Source organism: Saimiri boliviensis, chromosome 9 (genome assembly GCF_048565385.1).
Source record: "Saimiri boliviensis isolate mSaiBol1 chromosome 9, mSaiBol1.pri, whole genome shotgun sequence".
Taxonomy (NCBI): Eukaryota; Metazoa; Chordata; class Mammalia; order Primates; family Cebidae; genus Saimiri; species Saimiri boliviensis.
This window is the reverse complement of record NC_133457.1, coordinates 87,268,826-87,289,814: the sequence shown is the minus strand read 5'-3', so window position 1 is coordinate 87,289,814 and position 20,989 is coordinate 87,268,826. Positions and strand designations below refer to the sequence as shown.

General features: G+C 39.8%; 1 protein-coding gene across 22 annotated transcripts in view; it reads left to right on the top strand.

Annotated features, from left to right (window-relative positions):
* The window catches only part of PLCB4 (phospholipase C beta 4), a 396,811-nt gene that overhangs the window by 345,251 nt on the left and 30,571 nt on the right, over nucleotides 1-20,989 (top strand). For all 22 annotated transcript variants that reach the window (XM_039479588.2, XM_074406257.1, XM_074406256.1 and 19 more), the window contains 4 exons: nucleotides 10,788-10,876; nucleotides 12,298-12,448; nucleotides 19,998-20,047; nucleotides 20,197-20,262. In XM_039479588.2, the coding sequence (XP_039335522.1) occupies nucleotides 10,788-10,876; nucleotides 12,298-12,448; nucleotides 19,998-20,047; nucleotides 20,197-20,262 (356 nt within the window). The remainder of the gene's footprint in view (nucleotides 1-10,787; nucleotides 10,877-12,297; nucleotides 12,449-19,997; nucleotides 20,048-20,196; nucleotides 20,263-20,989) is intronic.

Genomic DNA, 20,989 nt, shown 5'->3' with positions numbered 1-20,989 from the left:
AAATACTATCTATTTAAATAATACTATCTATTCCTGCTAATGCTGCCAACCCTGATCACCTTGAATATATCAAGAATACTTCATAACCTCAGGTTTCACAGTAAGAAATAAAAGCACAAAGCTAGATTATCTTTTGAGTCCTTTCTTATTTTAAAATACTGTAATTTTATGTTGTTTATCAATTTTTACAAACACATTTTGTGAAGGGTATATTTATACTGACAATCAGACTAGGGGAAAAAAGACATAATTAAGGTGAAACCATGATATCTTATTAATAGTATCACTAAAAAACTTAAATTGAACTCAGCTATCAACATGCCTGAATTTTCTTCCAAATCCACAAGAGTTCAGTTTCATTAAAAAATCCCAGTCATCAATCCCTATGCTTTAAGGTAATCAGTGGGAGGAATCCAAAGCTGGATTAAGTCATAGGATTTTGCTTACATGCAAACATGTTAACTTTTTATGGGCCCCATCTAAGCCAGTAACTTTTTTTTTTATTATTTTTTTTGAGATGGAGTCTCACTCTGTTGTCCAGGCTGCAGTGCAGTGGCACATTCTCGGCTCACTGCTTCCTCTGATTCCCTAGTTCAAGTGATTCTCCTGCCTCAGCCTCCCAAGTAAGCCAGTAACATTTAAAAAAAGCAAAGATCCTCTACATTGTCAGCCTGTTGAACCATAAAGAAATAGTATAGCAGGATGACAACATCCAATTAGCCAAGGCTTCAAATCCTCACTCTCCACTGCTGGCTGGGTGACCTTGGGAGTAGGATTTATCCTCTCAAACCCCTCATTTCCTCCCCTGCAAAGTGAATGTAATAATGCTACCTCCCTCATAGCATTCTTGTGAGGTACGTATCGTTAGAGTACATGACATAGCAAGGCTCAGAAATTTCTGAACACTTGGGGGTAGAGGCGGTGTCTGTAGATACAGATGTGATTGCTATGCTAGAACACATCACTATTTTGTTAGGGAATAGGGAATTATTTTGCTGTTTGTTTTTACTAATGCATGTTTCTCTGGAGGGCAGATTTTCTGCAACTGATCCACAACTTTAACAGTCTAATATCAGAGTCAAAAAGTGAAATAAGCTATGAGGATTTTTCCATCCCAAAATTCGTAGTCCAGACTCCTTCCTCCCTGTCTTTCTCTCGTTCTTTCTTTTTTTCTTTCTTTTTCTTTCCTTCTTTCTTCCTTTCTGTCTTTCTTTTCTTTCTGTCTTCTTTCTTTCTTTCTTTTTCTTTATTTTGTTCTTTCTTTCTCTCTTTCTTTCTTTTTTTCTCTCTTTCCCTCCTTCCCTCCCTCCATCTTTTTTTCTTTCTTTTCTTTTTTGCACAATCTTGGCTCATTGCAACCTCTACCTCCTGGGTTCAAGTGATTCTCCTGCCTCAGCCTCCCGAGTAGCTGGGATTATAGGCACCCACCACCACGCCCAGCTATTTTTTTATATCTTTTTTAGTAGAGATGGGGTTTCACTTTGTTGGCCAGGCTAGTCTCAAACTCCTGACTTCATGATCCACCCACCTCAGCCTCCCAAAGTGCTGGGATTACAGACATCAGCCACCGCGCCCAGCCTCCTTTGTCTTTCATTAGAAAAGGAAGCACAGGGCCGGGCACAGTGGCCAGTGGCTTCTGTTTTTTTTTGAAACTCTGTTTCAAAAAAAAGGAAGCACAGTAGAAGTTACAACATACAGTAATAGATGTAATAACCCATAAAAAGGCTGGAAAGGGGTGCTGTGAGGCTGGGTAAGAGGATCAGAAAAGGGTTCTGGAGACCAATGGTGGGTTTAGGAGCAGCAGCCCATGGCAAACCCCAGAAACCTCCTCGCAACACAGCAGGGTAGTGGTCGTGGGGCGTCAGTCGATGAGTTAAATCACACTCCAAATACTTGAGCTTAGAAAGCAGGAACCGTGGAATACCTCACACATTTCAGGAATGGTTGTATAAACACATATAGTGGAAGATTTAAAAGTTTTGCCTCTTTATGGGTTAATGTTCCACTGAAACTTCAATACATTCTTGGGAAATAAGCCACACGAATAGAAAAGGGAAAGAAATCATTTGTTTAGCGTCTGCTTTATGCCAAACACTTTCTGTAAAGAGATCCAAAAGCATGAAGTTCTTCAGAATGGATGTAAGCAAAGGGAGATCTATGCTGCAGAAACATCTGTATTTACAATGAGCTTATTATCAGTGTTGTATTTAAGTCTTGAACCAAATTAATCTCTTTAATATTAGTCCTGCCAGTATTCTTTCCTAACATGTCTTTTTTTTTTTTTTTTGGAGACAGAGTTTCGCTCTTGTTACCCAGGCTGGAGTGCAGTGGCGTGCTCTTGGCTCACTGCAACCTCTGCCTCCTGGGTTTAAGCATTCTCCTGCCTCAGCCTCCCAAGTAGCTGATATTACAGGCATGTGCCACCATGCCCAGCTAATTTTTTGTATTTTTAGTAGAGATGGGGTTTCACCATGTTGATCAGAATGGTCTCGATCTCTTGACCTCGTGATTCACCCGCCTCAGCCTCCCAAAGTGCTGGAATTATAGGCGTGAGCCACCGCGCCCGGCCTCCTAACATGTCATTGTGGCTGCTTACTTTTTATCAGAAGCATTTGAAATTTCTATGTACCATTGATAAGATTCTGCAGTTGATGCCTTAACCAGATTTGACATTCAAATACAATTTATTCAGAATTCTCTTGTCATCTATTTTATATGTGAAGAAACCAAGGGTACACATTATGAGGTTTCAGGGTCTTCCCTGTAGATAACAGAAGAAGAATATGAGAACTGCCTTTTTCCAAATCTCTGATCTTCTTTATAGCTTCCTGACTTAGTCAAAATATATTTATATTTTCTCTGTTTAGCTAACCTCCCACATTCAAGTCTCAGTGTGTATGTGCTAAGCCAGGGAGGTAGGAAGTCTATAGAGTCTGTGTTCCCTGGATTATTGCTAGTCCCTGTTCATTCCAGAGGAACAAGTTTAAAATGAAGCTCAGTACCATCACACTCAGCAATTTTTAGAAAAAAATTTTTTTTTCTAGAAATAAAAGAAATTTGTCAAATGTCCATCATTAGATTTGTATTTAGCTAAAGAATAGTGTGGATTTTTATTAGTTTATTCCACAAATAAACTAATTAAAAACCTGCGTAGCAGGTTTATTCTATAAAAATTAAAGTAGCTAAAATACGTATCAGAGAGAAATTCTAAGAACACGGATAATCAAATGGGGTCCATCACAAATTTGCTGCCCAGAGAGAGCTACTTTTTACTTCTAATCTCATTTTTTTCTGTTAGTTTATTGTTTGTTTGTTTATTTATTTTGAGACAGTTTCTCTCTTGTTGCCCAGGCTGGAGTGACACGGAGCAATCTCGGCTCGCTGCGAACTCTGCCTCCCGGGTTCAGGCAATTCTGCTGCCTCAGCCTTCTGAGTCGCGAAGCTACAGGCATGCACCACCATGCTCGGCTAATTTTGTATTTGTGGTAGAGACAGGGTTTCGCCATATTGGCCAGGCTAATCTTGAACTCCTGATCTCAGGTGATCCACCCACCTCAGCCTCTAAAAGTGCTGGGATTATAGGGGTGAGCCATTGTACCTGGCCTTTTGTTTTGTTTTTAATAAAATTAAATCTTACTGTACCTACTCATTTGGAACCTTAATCTTTTTTTCAGAATATGTTTCCATGTTATGAATTTTTTTTTTTTTTTTTTTTTTTTTTTTTTTTTTTTTTTTTGAGATGGAGTTTCGCTCTTGTTACCCAGGCTGGAGTACAATGGTGCTATCTCAGCTCACCGCAGCCTCCGCCTCCTGGGTTCAGGCAATTCGCCTGCCTCAGCCTCCCGAGTAGCTGAGATTACGGGCACGCGCCACCATGCCCAGCTGATTTTTTGTATTTTTAGTAGAGATGGGGTTTCACCATGTTGACCAGGATGGTCTCGATCTCTTGACCTCGTGATCCACCCACCTCGGCCTCCCAAAGTGCTGGGATTATAAGCATGAGCCACCGCGCTCGGCCCATGAAATATTTTTGTATTTTTATTAGCTGTATAGGATTACATTTTATGTCAGCCATAATTTAGTTATGGATAAACACTGAAGTTTTCTTCCTTGGCCCCTCAGGAAACAAAGGCAGGAATTTGAGTACAACTCCTTCTCCTTTTCATTTCTACAGAATAAAAACTCTTAAAACTGGCTGGGCGTGGTGGCTCATGCCTGTAATCCCAGCACTTTGGGAGCCTGAGGCAGGTGGATCACTTGAGGCCGGGAGTTCAAAACCAGCCTGGCTAACATGGCAAAACACTGTCTCTACTAAAAATACAAAAATTAGCTGGGCATGGTGGCACAAATCTTTAATTCCAGCTACTCCAGAGGCTGAGGTAGGAGAATATATTGTACCTGGGAGGCGGAGGTTGAAGTGAGCCAAGATTGCACAACTGCACACTAGCCTGGGTAACAGAGCAAGACTCTGTTTTTAAAAAAAACACTCCAGCCTGGGTGACAAGAGCCAAACTCTGTCTCAAAAATAAATAAATAAATAAATAAATAAATAAATAAACAAAATGAAAAAAAAAAAAAAACCCTTCCTGGCTGTTTCTGAACCTTCTGAACCCTTTCTGGCTGTTTCTAAGTAGCCCTGATGCAAAATGTCCCATAATACTAAATTTTGTTTTAAAAAAAAACAAGGTAACGTTTAGGACAGATGATTAGGAATAAATCACAAAACCTTGGTTTAATGTTTTCAGTATTATTTTGCTACAGAACATGAAGAAAAACAACCCTGTCTTTTAGTCCCTCAGTCATACACAAATAGAAGTACTAGATTGGTACTAGGAGTATTCTTCCTTTGTCAAGTTCAGTGAGACTCCGAGTGGTGGGGTCATCTTTGCTACTTTATCACCACCATAGATGACATTTGCCCATTTCGAGGTTTTATCATTGTCAGACACCACTGTTGGAGACCGGAAGTACTTCCAGGGCTAATGACAATGAAACAAGTGTCGGTATTTCTTTTTCACCCACTGTTGCTTTGGGTGTGTTTTATCACTTGTATTTCTTTTATTATTACTGAGTGATGGGGAAGGGAGCAAATAAGAGTTGATGCTTTGCTTCCGGAGTCTATGGAGCCTTAGCACTGTATTGACATGTCACTCCCGGCTGTGTTTCATGAGCCTCCCAGAACTTTGTTTCTTGGGCAGTGCTTGATCATTACTTCCACAACCATACATTTTGTCTCCTCTTCTACAACTATTTTACATAAGGGAAGATGAAGTGACCCTCTATTTCTTTGTACATTTCCCCTTTCCACCTTCCCTATTATTAAAAATATATCCTGGGGAGTGGGATGGTGTTTTTGTTCTCTCTGCCCAGCGTTTTCATAGGGTTGCTTTCTAACCATTTTTTACAAAGATGGGTGGCTGATTCTTATATCAGATATTTCCAAAGGAAGAATATTCTTAATTAAGATGCCATTCCTTGGGAATAATGTCAGGACTTCCTGATACAATTTAAACTTGTTCCATCTGTCTTTTTCTTTGTGGGTGCTAAAATGTCAGATTCTATTAAATATTTGTTGAAAAACTTGGTTGCATATTCACAATGATATCTTTCTATGGCCCTTTCTGAACTACAGAAAATATTAGTAAGACTTCAAGAAAAAATGCTCTGGAGGGGAACGGGGCAGGATGGATGGTGAAATACTCTGGAAATTGCTAGACTAAGCAAATTTAAACGGGCTTATCTATTGCACTGGGTTGTACTGTGAATGTCCAAGAGGAGGGAGAGAATATGAGCATTTCCCAATCTTATTTGACCACAAGATCGTATTGCCCAAGCAGCTACTGTATTTTCTACCATTCTAGGAAATGCAGTTTGAGAAATGCTTAATCTTTTGGTAGGAACCTAAAGGACTAAGACAAAACCATAGATTTGGGATTTGCCTTTATTTATCAGCACCACATCACAGCTGATCAGGGAACATGTTTTTCTCTTCTGCCTGTACCTCTTGATAAGTTAGAAATCGTAGAGGGAAACGGGAGGGAACCTGGACCAGGAGCCAACACATACGGATGGGGAGGGGGAGTGTAGGTACCATGGGCAGTACTCACCACTGAGGCACTCAATGATTTGAAAAACATTGGTTAAACAAACAAAAATCAACCAAGTTCTCCTGAAAAGTCAATGAGCGTCTGGAAGTCAGTGCTAAGGAATTGCTATATCTTTATTTCCATTCTAAGAGACGCCCAAATTGATGCTTTCAACTCTATGTGGAAGTCAGGAAGCATAGGAGGGAGGAAGGGAGGGGAAAAGCAGAGAATATGTGGAGAGTCTTCACTAGGAGAGACCAGCTTCATGGAAATGGCACTATGCCCAGAAATAGATGTTGTTTTTAAAAATACACATAAGTAAAGTCTTAAGTCTTAAAGAACCAAATCAGAAAAAGCAGACTGGTTTCTTTTTAAAAGGAGAGGTTCCGGAGCCCCTGCTGTGGCCTACAAGTTTCTAGGGTGTTTTAGGTCATCCTTGTTGGTTCTGCAGTCAGGAGTTTGCGTGCATCCATCTCTGCCCTGTTAGATGTCCAATGTCGCTCATCCCTAGCGAGGCCTACTCACCTGCCACTGGATGCTGATCAGCATTGAAAATGAATTCTTGCTGCAGTGTTTTGTCCTGTGGAACTCTAAACTAAATGGGAAATAGGCAATCACAGTATTCACCTATAAAAGGAAGAAAACCCGAGGAAACGTCATATTGACACCAAACAAAGATACTGGGTTTACTTGAATATGCAAAACTTTGGCCAAAAATATACCAGATTTATTTAACCACTTCTTCAAGTTATTTTTCTGGGCTGAGGCAAGGAAAAAATAAATAGCATTTTCAAGTACAGTTACACAAGTACATAGGTATGAGCTGGTTGAGGTACAGCTTTTCATTCTCTGATTACAGATTATTTTGAATGTGGCTATTAAAAATCAATTCCTTTTTTGATATGCAGCTCTCTTCCTATCTGCCTATTCGTATGTGTCAGGAATATATGCCCCTGGCTAGTGGAGACACTGAATTACAATGAAAAATTATCTTAAAGATGCCAAGAAGGGCCTTGGCTCCCTAATGCTGAGCCCCTTGCACTTTGGCAGAAAAATTTTGGCAGAACTGTCCCCAGTATTCAAATGCCATTCTTCTGCTTTGATCTATAACTTCAGCTACAGAACAAACACCTGCCACCACATAACCAAATTATGCATCCTAGAAAGGGGTGTCCAACGTTTTGTCCTCCCTTGGCCACATTGGAAGAATAAGAATTGTCTTGGGCCACACATAAAATACACAAACACTAATTATAGCTGATGAGCTAATAATAATAATAATAATAAGGTTCATGCATTAAATCACATAATGTTTCAAGAAAGTTGACAAATTCGTGTTGGGCCACATTCAAGCCTTCCTGGGCCACATGTGGCCTGCAGGCCATGGGTTGGACATGCTTCTCCTTGAAGTATCTAGTTTGTTACTTGAAACTGGGGGCTCTTGGGAAGAATCCTTCCATGCCTCTTCCTGGCTTCTGGTGGCTCTGGACATGCTTGGCATTCCTTGGCTTATAGCTGCACTACTCCAGTCTCTGCCTCTGTTGTCACATGGCCTTCTTCCCTGTGATTCCATGTCCTCTCCCTTCATATAGCGACACTAGTGATTGGATTTAAGGCCCACCCTGATCTAGTATGATCTCATTTCAGTCCTTTTCTAAAACCTAAGCAAAGACCCTATTTATAAATAACATCATGTTCTGAGGTTTCAGGTAGACAGGAGTTTGGGTGGACACTATTCAACCTACTCCACCCTCTTAATACTGCTTTTAATTTATATATATATATACATATATATATATGTGTGTGTGTGTGTGTGTGTATATATATGTATATGTATATATGTATATATATGTATGTGTGTGTGTGTGTGTGTGTGTGTATATATATATATATATATATATATATATATATATATATTTTTTTTTTTTAAGACAGAGTCTTGCTCTGTCACCCAGACTGCAGTACAGTGGCATGATCTCAGCTCACTGCAATCTCCACCTCCCAGATTCAACCAATTCTCCTGCCTCAGCCTCCTGAGTAGATGGGATTAGAGGTGTGCACCACCACACCCAGCTGTTTGGTTTTTTTTTTTTTTTTGTATTTTTAGTAAAGATAAGATTTTACTATGTTGACCAGGCTGGTCTTGAACTTCTGACCTCAAATGATCCACTCACCTTGGCCTCCCAAAATACTGGGATTATAGGCATGAGCCACTGTGCCTGACCTCTGCTTTATTTTCTTAGTTCCCCTTCCATTCATTATTCTTCAATAACTATTTTAAAGTTTAGTAAGAATAAATTTTGTTAGAATGCCTATCAGGCATATATGTAAATTACTATATTATTTAACTGAACCATTAACTTTCTGATAAAAGAAAATGACAAATCATTTTTTGCATTTAGATATTTCTAAATTCATCTTTTATAGAAAAATTGAAAGGCCATCTAAATATCTACCAGTGGAGAATAGGTTAATATAGAAAATCAATGGGACACTACCCATTTACTAAAAATAATTTTCTGAACTATACAGAGATAATACATGCATCAATGAAAAAGCAGATTATATAACACAAACCATGTAAAATATGTATTCATATGCAAAAATGACACAAAAATATACAAAAATGCTTGGTTAGGATAGAAAGGATTATTTCATTCTGTAATGTCTTGCTTTATTAATTTTATAACTTGTTTTAAGTAATTAAAGTATTATCTGTTATTCCTATGGAAAAGACTACCAGTTACTCCTCAAAAATGCCATATAATGTCTTCAGGCCCCCAGACCAATTATATGTCATTAAAAATTAGTGAATATTTGTTTCCTGACCACCCAGTCCTGTGTGTTGTCACTGAAATGTGCCACTGGAATTGGATACCTGGCAAAGCATATCTAACCTGGGAGCATGAAGAGAAGCATAGACCAAGTATATATCTTCCAAAGAAGGGCAGGAAAGTTTAATGCATGCACATTAAACCTCTGCCTCATGATGGTGTGGACAAGTGGCAGGAAGAGGCATTTGAGAGTCAGGCACAAAGAGTTGTGCTAAAAGTCCAGGTTGGTCAAATTGTGTCCTCATGTGCTAAAAGACCTTAGTCATGCCCACTCATGGCACCCTGATGATGATGAGAAGGCCATGTGGTTCTCATAACAGAACATCGCCTTATGGGTGACCATTGAACACAGGGTAGACGGATGCTAAGTAGAAAGGACCTGAACTGGCATCAAAGTAGTCATCTGAACATTTTTTATCCTCTCTATGCAATGGAGGTAGACCCTGTGTCTCTCCCAGACACTGCTAACTGAAAAGAGGTATCAACACCATCAGCACCACTAAAAGTAATCTTGCCAACACACCCAGCTAATTTTTGTATTTTTAGTAGAGACAGGGTTTCACCATGTTGCCCAGGCTGGTCTCGAACTTGTGACCTCAAGTGATCCACTTGTCTTGGCCTCCCAAAATGCTGGGATTACAGGTGTAAGCCACTGTGCTGGGCCAACCATGTGCAGATGTTATTTTCTGTTATAAAATTGAAAAGAAAAAACTGAAATTGAGAGAATTATGTGTCCCGTATACTGAGAAGGTTATCTTAAGAATTATCTTAAGATTGTAATTAGGAAGGTGATTCTGTTGTGGAAAATTTTATAAACTTACACAGTATTTAAAATGTATAAATTGGCCGGGCGCGGTGGCTCAAGCCTGTAATCCCAGCACTTTGGGAGGCCGAGACGGGTGGATCACGAGGTCGAGAGATCGAGACCAGCCTGGTCAACATGGTGAAACCCCGTCTCTACTAAAAATACAAAAAACTAGCTGGGCATGGTGGCGCGTGCCTGTAATCCCAGCTACTTAGGAGGCTGAGGCAGGAGAATTGCCTGAACCCAGGAGGCGGAGGTTGCGGTGAGCCAAGATCGTGCCATTGCACTCCAGCCTGGGTAACAAGAGCAAAACTCCGTCTCAAAAAATAAATAAATAAATAAATAAAATAAAATAAAATGTATAAATTGTGGAGGGTTTCAAGTTAACAAGAATAATTATGTCTTTAATACTATGAGTAAATTGTACACAATTATATGAAACTCTGAAAGTACTTGGAACTCTTCAAATGACATTAATATAAATATGAAATTTTACTTTTTTGTAAGTTCAAGTTATACTTGAGAAAACTAGAGAAAGATTTCATTTTGTCTACCATGGTACCAAAATTGGCTTTGAATATATATTAGCCTCTGTATGGAAAAACAAGACCTACGTGCCTCAGGTACTTTTTACATTCATCATCTCATTCAAGTATTATGATGATTCTGCAGGGCAGGTGGTATCCACCCTAATTTCCAGATAAAGAAACTGAGGCTGGGGACATTAATCAACTTGTTGAAAGTCACACACAAGTGAAAAAACAGTCAAGAATCCACAGCACTGCATTTGGTTTGTCCTGACACTGCCTCCTTCATTTCAGGAAAAAACAAAGGGAAAAAAGGGGCAATAAAAAAAATCATCTGGTCTTTGGCGCTTGCTTTTACTTCTTTCTTGGTTTCTGCAACTAACTGTGCCTTCCTCAGTGTGTTTGTGTCCTAGGAAAAGATTGTTAACAGGAAGCACACAGGTGTCCAGATTGTAGTTTATCGAGCAAAAAGTTTTCCTGAATATTTTCGGTAAAACAGAGAATTAACAGCTCATTGGTTTTTTTTTCCCCTTAGATATTGTGGATGCTTTATCAGATCCAAAGAAATTTCTCTCAATTACGGAAAAGAGAGCAGACCAAATGAGAGCTATGGGCATTGAAACAGTAAGTAAAGATGGTTGATTAAAGACGGCCAAGTTGTGGGAGTTTGGTTGTCCAACAGCGATCACAAAAGCAAGATAAAGTAATGAGTTAGCAAGTTTAAAGAGGGTTTTTAAAACTGAGCCCATCAACTCAATCATAGTTTCAAGGGTCTGCAAAAGTGCGGCATGTTTAATAAAATGTGACTGCCGTCAGAAAAACCCTCTTTATCGTCAGTGGCTTAACTCACATCTGGGGACCCTTTCCCCATTAGAAACAAAATGAAAAAAAACATTTGTGATGCTTATAAGAAGGTTTAAATGTAAGTGGAGCATTTCTAATTGGAAAATCCAAAATCTGAAATGCTCCAAAATTCAAAACTTTTTGAGTGCTGACATGAGATAGTCATCCCTTTGCTTTTTGAAGGTTCAGTGTATACAAACTTTCCTTCATGCACAAAATTACTAAAAATACTGTATAAAATTAGCTTTAGGCTGTGTAGAAGATGTATATGAAACATAAATGAATTTTCTGTTTAGACGTGGGTTCCATCCCTAAGATACCTCATTATGTATATGCAAATATCCCAAAATCTGATTTCAAAACATTTCTGGTCCCAAGCATTTCAGATAAGGGATATTCAAACAGAACAGGATATTCAAACAAAAACAGGATGTTTCTATGATACACTGAAATACTAGTTAACCCAGTTCAGTGAGTTAATGATAATTGCTTTTTATTTTTAATTGTTTTTTTTTTTAAACAGATAGGATATTGCTCTATTGCCCAGGCTGGAGTGCAGTAGTGTGATCATACCTTGAACTCCTGGGCTCAGGCCATCCCCACACCTCAGCTTCCTGAGCAGTTGGGATTACGGATGCATGCCACTGTGTCTGGCTAAGTTGTTACTTTTTTTGTCAAGACAGGGTCTCGCTCTGTTGCCTAGGCTGGTGTCAAACTCTTGGCCTCAAGCGATCCTCCCACTTGACCTGCCAAAGCATTGAAATTACTGGCACAAGCCACCATGCCAATACTGGTACCAGCCAAAATGGCATTTATTATTGATTTTTCACCACTTGCCAGCCTTGCATACCAACCTTCTCCCATTCCAGTGTACACTTGGGTTCCTTGTTTTTAAATGTTTTCTTTACCAAACTCCTCAGTTTGGAATGGATGTAGCATCTCTCCAATAGCTAGACAAAGGAAGTATTCTCTGCTTGTTAAGAAATTGGATCTTCTTTCCTTGGCTGGATCCTTTGCCTCAAGCCTAAGGAAACCACATATTTTTTACTCTTGCTAGGCAAAGATCTTTAAGAGAGTAGAAGCCTAGGAAGGTTATGGGAGAAGTTGAGTGGTACCAACTAGATTCAGTAAAATAAAGAATGTGCAAGATATTTGACCTTGAGTGACCTTCATTTGGGTCAGTGTAAATGTTTCTATTCCAGAGTGACATAGCTGATGTGCCCAGTGACACTTCCAAAAATGACAAGAAAGGAAAGGCCAACACCGCCAAAGCAAATGTGACCCCTCAGAGTAGCTCCGAGCTCAGACCAACCACCACAGCTGCCCTGGCCTCTGGTGTGGAAGCCAAGAAAGGTGAGAGAGAGCCGATGGGCTTGTTATCTTCTGCACCCACCTTAATTACACAGAGTACAGTATCTATAGCTTTAGGAAATATATAAATTTTAAGTTCTTTGTGGGAAAGAACGTTTTACACAGTGATGTCCCCTAATTCATCCCCATTCTGTTCCAGATTCTCCCATAGGCTCTTTTCTGGACAGGCGGTGGGCTCATGAACCAACAGAGTTACCACTATTGGACATTTCTAAATTTTCCTGCTGATAATTTTCCCCCATAGTAGATGTTTAGCACCCACGATTATTTATTTGTGTAATTATCAAATGAGCACTTGGAGGTGAATTCCTTGTGGTTACCTGTGGATGAAACAAAAGATCATTAAGAGGTGTCATCTCAAAGAATCATGTGTCTCATATTCAGCCAGTATGGAGGGAAACAACTGTGCTCGTTATTTTAATTGGCTTTCATTCTAATTGGCCAGACATCCATTGATTAGATGGTGCCCATTTCATACTGGTAATTAAATATATAAACACTTTAAATATCTTTCTTGAACATGAATTGTTTACTGAACTCACTACATTAATAATAATTTATCTTTCTCCTAATTTTTTTTCTCAGTATTTGTAGTTCCCATCTATATGTGAATTTAGTGTTTCCAATCTAAGTTTGAAATAAAGTTGTTCATACACTTAAGTACACACAGTGCTACAGTTTAAGGTAAGATATGCCAGGCTTTCCAAACCACAGCAGCATTGTAATTTAGCAGGAAACTACATGTGCATTGAGCCTTGTGAAGCAAATTAGAAAAATGGGACTGGACAAAAGCAGCCCAATTTATACTTGACCTGCAGCTATTTGTTCTTCTCTTGAGACGACACAGAGCAAGGTAATGATACAGGCTTTGGGCATTCCCTACTGGCCTGGTCATTAGGAACACCAGCCACTCAGAGAGAGGCACTGGAAAATCAGCAAGTTGATGTGTAGGTAAAGTTCTTGTATGACACCCACTGGTACATAAAAGACTTTAGTAATAATATTGCATTAGGTGTCCTGAACAACGATGCAGTGTGACCAGCCTGCAGAGGACAAAAGTGATCCTAGCTCTAGAAGAGACTGTGCGTGTGATTAGTGCTGCCCCACCCCTGGTTCCAAAAAAGGCTGCATTTGAAAGAGCCAAGCAACTGTCACCTCCACTCTAGTCTCTTCTGTTGATGCCCTCAGAAAGGGTCTACATGGTATTTCATTTGGGCATTTTATTCAGGAGACTTGGAAGTCTAAGCTGCCGTACTAGATTCTATAAGAAGTGCCTACCAACCTTCAGGGAACTCACATAAGCAGAGTTGGGACAGGAGTGAGACAAGACAGGCCCCACTACACGGCCAACCAAGCAGTATACAATGAGGGTTCAGGAACCGGAAGGGAGAGGGCATCCTTTCCAGCAAGAATCCCGGAGGATACTCAAGGATAAGATCCCACCTAAGCTGGGATTTAAAACCTGGATCTGACTTGAACAGAGGAGAGAGTGAAGGAACCTAGAGAAGGCTGCCTGGGAGGAAGGAATGTAAGAAGCAACCTGGGTGGAGGGAGAATTCTGATATATTTTTCCTGGGCTCGAAATAATTCTGGAGTCACCCTGAGAGAGTCATGGAAAAGAACAAAGGAGTATTTTAAGAAAATTATAGTCTTGGCAAAAGAATTCATTGAACGTGGACATGCTAAGGGCAAGGTAAGAAGTATGATACTCATGCTTCTGTTATAACACACCTATCACATTGTGTTGATAGAATATTAACAACCAGAGAAGAGGTTATTGCAGGTAAGACCACACCTCATCATCACTGTGTCCCTGGAACCATGCCTATTTCAGATCTAGTAGTCAGTATTCTTAGGAAGGGCTGTTTTATGAATGACATGGACAAGGAAGTCTGGATTAAGCTGGAAATTGTCAAAGGGAAGGAAGACTGGAAATAAGTTGGCAGCTTGGATATGGGCCTTAGGTAGCAAGAGGCTTTGTAGTAACTCAGACTTCAAGGAAAGAAAACCCAGAGATAGATGGTACCATTGAGAGAAGTAGAGGAGTTAGGAGGAGGAGCTGCTTTTGGTAAGGAAGATGATTTTGGTCCTGGACATCACTGAGGTCAAGCTGTTGCTGATACATCTGGGTAGAAATATGCAATTACCAGATCTATGCCAAGTGAAGAAGAAGGAGAGATAGAGAAACAGAATAATAACACTTAGAAGGCAGAATGTATGGGGAAAAAGAAAAAAGAGAGGTCTATGTTCTAAGAAGAATTATTTTTGAGAAGATGTTGTAGACAGGTCCAGAGAAATGAAGACTACAAAATTATTGTTGAACCAGGGATGATTGGATGGTGAGGGCTGAAACATGGTCAGAAAAATGTGAGACATAATTTAAGACATACAATAGTTATTCTAGAGGACAGTAGCTTGTTGGTAGGAACTAATAAAGAGAAACAAGGAAAATGCAAAAGAGAGTACATGGTAAAACAAGGCTATAAGGAAGATATGAATCAACAGAAAGGGTGAAATTCTGCTGAATAAGGAAGGAAGAGCCAAGAAGAATGATGAGTAAATAGAAGATTCAGGGTGGACAGGAAGAATTCTGACAGTCTATCAGTCAGCTTATGCTGCATAACAAATGACCTCAAATTTTAGTAGCTTAAGATAACCACCATTTATTGAGATCATGTTTCATTGGGTTGGTTGGTCCAAGCTGGCTTGGCTAATCTCTGTGTCTTGCTTATGCACCTGTGATCAGCTGATGGATTGACTGGAAGGTAGATGGGGGATGACCTTATGCACACATCTGTCATTTGGCAAGCTGTTTTACATCATCCTGAAGCCTAAGCAGGCTTATTCATATGGTACTCCTTGAGTTTAAAGCAGCTTTTTTTCAGCCTCTGCTAGTGTTGCATTGGCCATAGCAGGTCACAAAGTGAATCAATATTCAAAGGATAGAGAAATAGACTCTACCTCTTGATTAGAGGGGAAAGAAATATTGGCCATTTTGTAGTATCTCACAGATAGATTCCATCTGATCTAAGAAGTTGTTTAGGTGGCTTCTCTCTGCTGAGAAAGGTAGAGGCAGTACAGAAAAACAACAGTATAGGAAAGCTTTGGAGTTGTCTCCGGCTAGACTAGAACATCCACAAGAAATAAAGAGAAGGTCTGCCACATAGCACACAGGATTCCAGTGTGTGTTAGTGGTATGTATTAAGTTGATGTAGCTTGATCGCATTACTTCTTCAGCAGTGCCCAGAAGCTCATCAAGTATGGACAAAGCTTAGGGAGTTCCAAGCCTGAAATTGTCATAATGTGTATGTCATAATATGTCATAATGAGTATGGTCTGGAACCAAAGGATTGAAGAGCATTAAGTAATGAGACTGTAACAGTTAGCTATTGCTGTGTAACAAGCAATCCCAAAAGTCAGTAACTTAAATAAATAACCATCTATTATAGCTCATGAGGTTGTCTGGCTTTTCTGGTTACAGTTGGGTTAGTATCAGTGACTCAGCTGATCTTGGCTATGCTCATTCAAATGTTTGAGGTTGAGCTAAGGTGCCATTGGTTGGGACAAGTGGGCTGTCTTCCTTGTGGACTCTCATCTTTTATCAGCTTAGCCTGGGCCTGTTCACATAGTAGTTGCAATGCTCTAAAATAGAGGTGGAAGTACAGATGCTCCTTGACTTATGGAAGAGTTACATCCTCATAAGCTGAACATATATCATTAAGTCAAAAATATATTTAATACCTAAGCTACCGAACATCATAGCTTAACTTAGCCTATCCTATCTTAAATGTGCTTAGAACATTTACATTAGTCTAAAGTTGAGCAAAATTATCTAACACAAAGCCTATTTTATAATAAAGTGTTAAATATTTCATGTAACTTATTAAATGCAGTACACTGTGAAGTCTATGGCTGAATGGGAGCTGAGGTTTGCTGTGGCCCCAGTGTATATCCCCAGCTTAGGAAAAGATCAAAATTCAGAATTCAACATATGCTTTCTACTGAATGCATATCACTTTTGCATCATCATGAAGTTGAACCTCTGTAAGTTGGGGAGCATCTGTATGTCAGCTTCTGGGATGAGTCCTAGACTTAGAACTGGCATGGCTTCCTTTCCACTACATTCCGTCATCCCAAGCAAGTCACATGGCCCAGCCCAGATTCAAGAGTTGGGGAAACAGATTCCACATCTTGATGGGAGGAGTTCCAAAGTCACATGTAAGTAGGTGTGGAAACAGGGAGGGGTGGAACTTTTTGGCAATTTTTCCACTCAATCTGCCACCCTGATCATAATATATGGGTTAAATGTCCCAGTGGAGTAGATACTAGAGGAGAGAGACTTTGCTAGGAAAGGAAAAGGTTAAAGGTAACCAGGAACAAGACGAAAGTAAAAGGCTTACTTGGTGGGTGTGAGAGAGTAAGTGAAGTTGGCAGGATGGAGATTGCAGTCAGAAACAGGTACCTCTAAACTACATGTCTTAGAGGAGGGACAGTTTCAACCAGTGTTAACATCCCATTTACAACTGTCAGTAGGAGGTGAGGTAAAGTGGAGATGAAGATTTCTAGAATGGAAGGCATCATGGAAATGGAAAGGAAAGTCACCCAACATATTCTTCTCATTCATAATGAATATTGTGTTGGATGTCTAGGAATGCCTGCATAGAGGAAACACAAGTCGGATGTTGAAGTTCATGGAATGGGGCAGTGTGTGACCTAGAAGGACACATGTGGAGGTAGCTAGGCTCAGCAGAGCCTGGTGTAACTGAGAGGTCTGTTCTTTTGTATAATAAGAGAATGGCATGGAAGTACAAGAGATAAATCTGTAGTTGTTCTTCTCACATCTCTCCATGGATTGGGGTGGGGTGTGGAATAAACTCTACTCCAGAAATCTTTAGGGGAAGAGATGTAATTTCAGAAAACAAACTTTCATTTCTTCCCAGAAAACTGTCTTGATCTGGGTCACCTCAAAGCAGACCCTGAGACAAGGTTTCCAGTGCTAGTGGTTTATTCCGGTGTGCAGTGGTCATGGGTAGAGGTGTGAAGAAGTGACACCAGGGAGGGAAGGCAGCCAATAATTGGAGTGTTTTGAAACCAGTTGCCAGGAGGCGCCTGGAACTTAATGCCCTGGAGAAACCTCGGGGGCTAGTATTGGATGCACATCTCAGAGGTCTCCTCTTAGAGAGAGATGAGGGAGCTGGGGAATGTATACCCCAACTCATGTCAGCCTTTTCTTGAGGATTCTCATGGCAGGGATAAATTCTTCAACAGTTCTAGATTGACAGTAGGTTAATAAAGCACCCTGTCGGTTTTGGAGGTCAGAAAAGTCCTCAGGCAAAGACATTCAGATGCTGGCAATTGGAAGTGAACCAGAAGAGCTGATGTAGAGAGGGCATGGTGTGTGGCTGAAGCAGACAGCATTTGCTACTGACATCTGTGAAGGTGGGGAGATATAAAATTCCAAACTGCTTTTCTTAGACATGCAGCCAAACAGCAACGATTGCACCAACACAACTTTATTTTCTTTTTGATTTTAAGAACAAAGGATTAAGAAAACCCAGCTCCTAATTTCCAGATTAGTGATTAAGAGAAAACAAGTTATTGTTAAGGAACTATGCTGATATGAACAAAAACTTTATGTAGTGAAACTTCAATTAGTCAAAACCTTTGGAGCCCAAAATGCGCTGCTTAACTTACTTTCATACCAGGGAAGTCTGTAGATCTGCACAGTCCTATATAGTAGCCACTAACCATATGGGACTATTTAAATTTATTTAACGATTAACTTAAAAACTAAACCTTGAGTTCCTCATTCACACTAGCCACATTTCAGGTACTCAAGAGCCACAGGTGGCTAGAGGCTGTCAGCTGGACAGCCCCACACGTGGAACATTCCCATTATTGTGCAAAGCTCTGTGAGGAAGGCTGGCCTTGGCACGCAGGTAGAACTATCCTTTTCTGCAGAGTGTGGGTTTTTCTCTAATTAAATCACTTATGAGAAGGATAATTTTTTTCTAATTTTGTCTTTCTCCAAAAATGCAAAAGCAGGTAATTGAGGGAAGTTAATGTTTTTGTAGGTTTCTTTTAATCAAGACGTAGTTGAACCAAGACCAAAAACATAGTCTAAAAATTAGAGAGAGAAATTTTCATCAGACTGGGTCAAATTCTTGGAATTTGCTGTGTCTCTGAAGGACCGTGTATACTCCCCAAATCCTGTATATTCATTTTACAAACAAGAGAGCTGAGACCTAAAGACATGCAGCTCTTTGTGTGCCAGGAGTCACTCCCTTGTCTTACCCTGCCTCAGTCACTAGGGGGATAGCATGTGAAAACCGACTTAGGAGATCAGTAGAGAGCCCCATGGACCCTTCACACACTGATTATAAAATGTTACAGATCACAAGGCTGATTTCCACCAACCAAAACTTTCTTTCTGTGGCCTGACCACCCTGTCGTTGAATGTGCACATCTTAAAATGAATAAAAGGGAAAAACAAGAGCCTGGGACTTGATGCCTGTCTTTCTTGAATATATCATTACCTAGCCTTTGGGATTCTAATGGAAATCAGTTGTGGCACAGAGCGCACATTCATTTTGTTTGCCTAAGATGAAAATCTACAGTCAAACAGAAACTGTTTGAGGATCTGGCTACAACTGTGGTTACCATGACAACACCTGGCCTGGCATCACTCAGATAGCAGGGTGACTTCTTATATGATGTAGCCCCTCCTGGTAGCCTCCTGTTATGCACTGGTTTGATTTTATTTTGTTTATTCCTTATGTTTAAGGCATTGCTGTGCTTAGTAGCACATTTCTTAAATGCGAAGATTAAATTGATAAAAGGGAGAAGCGAGAAAAACGTTTTATTCTTTGGTGATGACTAAATTGAAAATAGAGTTGGGAATTAGTTGACTGGTATGCTATGCCTTGAAATACAAAGGTAAGAGTAACTATAATAGATGCTTTTGTGTCTGATCAGCTCTCCTTTGTTGGGTCACTATCCCATCTCCCAGCTCATATGAATTTTGACTGATTGGGCATTTCAGCTGCTCTTCTCCAGAGAATTGCCTTGGGACCATGAGAGTTCCCTTGCCTGGAAATGCCTGAAAGGTTTTGTGAAACCTCTGTAGCTCTCAGCTGACTGATCAAGGGTTACAAAAGCCCAGCCTCTTTTCACCAAGGTAGAATGACTCTTGGGTGCCATTTATACTGAAGTGTTCCTTGTAGTATCAGACTGAGGCTGGATTTCAACTAGAAACACACTCTACTTTCTTCCACTGATCCACTCCGCTTCTTTCACTCCCTTAGGGGTTTCACCTGAGAATCTGTCCTCAATCAATCACATGCACATGTCTATTCAGCATTTCAAATGTCCAGTTAATTGTTTTGTAATAGAAACTTAAGATGTTTATATTCATCACATGTAAAGCTGCTTCAGAGTCTTTCCATGAGATTTCATTATGTCAATTCTATATTATCAGTTGTTCTAATTTTTAGTATATGTAGTGACTTAATTGTTGGGATTTTTTTTTAAGGTATTGAACTTATCCCTCAAATAAGGATAGAAGATTTAAAGCAGATGAAGGTAAAATTGCTTGACTGTTTTGCAAGCACTCTTGTATTATACATATTGGTGTCACCAATATTTGTTTCTCACCAAGTGTAATCATTGTGATTACAAAAAAAAAAAAAAAAAAAAAAAAACCCTATTTTTGATTCTCTTTTTCTCCAAAGGCTTACTTGAAGCATTTAAAGAAACAGCAGAAGGAGCTAAATTCTTTAAAGAAGAAACATGCAAAGGTACAGTATTTAAAAGTTATTATTTTGTGTTATATATGGATGAATCATTTATAGCCAAAAACACAACTTTGATGCTGATACCAGACCACTTAACAGCAATAATTCATTCTAACTGGTTAACAATGAAATTAAGAAATAGAATCTATTTGGGAGTGCTTGTCACTGGTTTGTGGTCTGCATTTCTAACAGTTCTTTCAAATGCACAAAGCTTCATCCATTTAAAAATTGTTTCACTGATAACAGGACTGTATAAAATATTGGATCATAGTCTATTAAAGACCAACTCACAATTGTAGCCACTAGTTACCTAAATTGCCAAGTCACTGTCACATAGTTTGCCATACACAGTGGTTCACGGAGGGAGATGCTAGCAGTCTCTCAACCTCCCACTCGTGGCACCTAGAGGGAGAATGCTTGTCACTTTTTCTCCCTTATGTAAACCTTGCCCAGTAGCCTACTTCTGAAATAGATTTATTTTTGCTTTTTACCTATAAGGGTGGTCTTTTTAGCAATGATTGTGAAAAATTGTAAGAGCTAGTTGCATTGTAAGAGAACAGCAGGAGGTGGCCCCAGGAATTCTGTGTGTTGAAAAACTTCACAGCACTCAAACATCATCACTTCCAGACTCCCTCACAGATAAAGAAGAAAAGGGTAGCAGCTGGGCTGGTGGCTCCCCGCTGGTGGCTCCCCACATAATCCTCTTACTTTGGGAGGCCAAGGCGGGTGG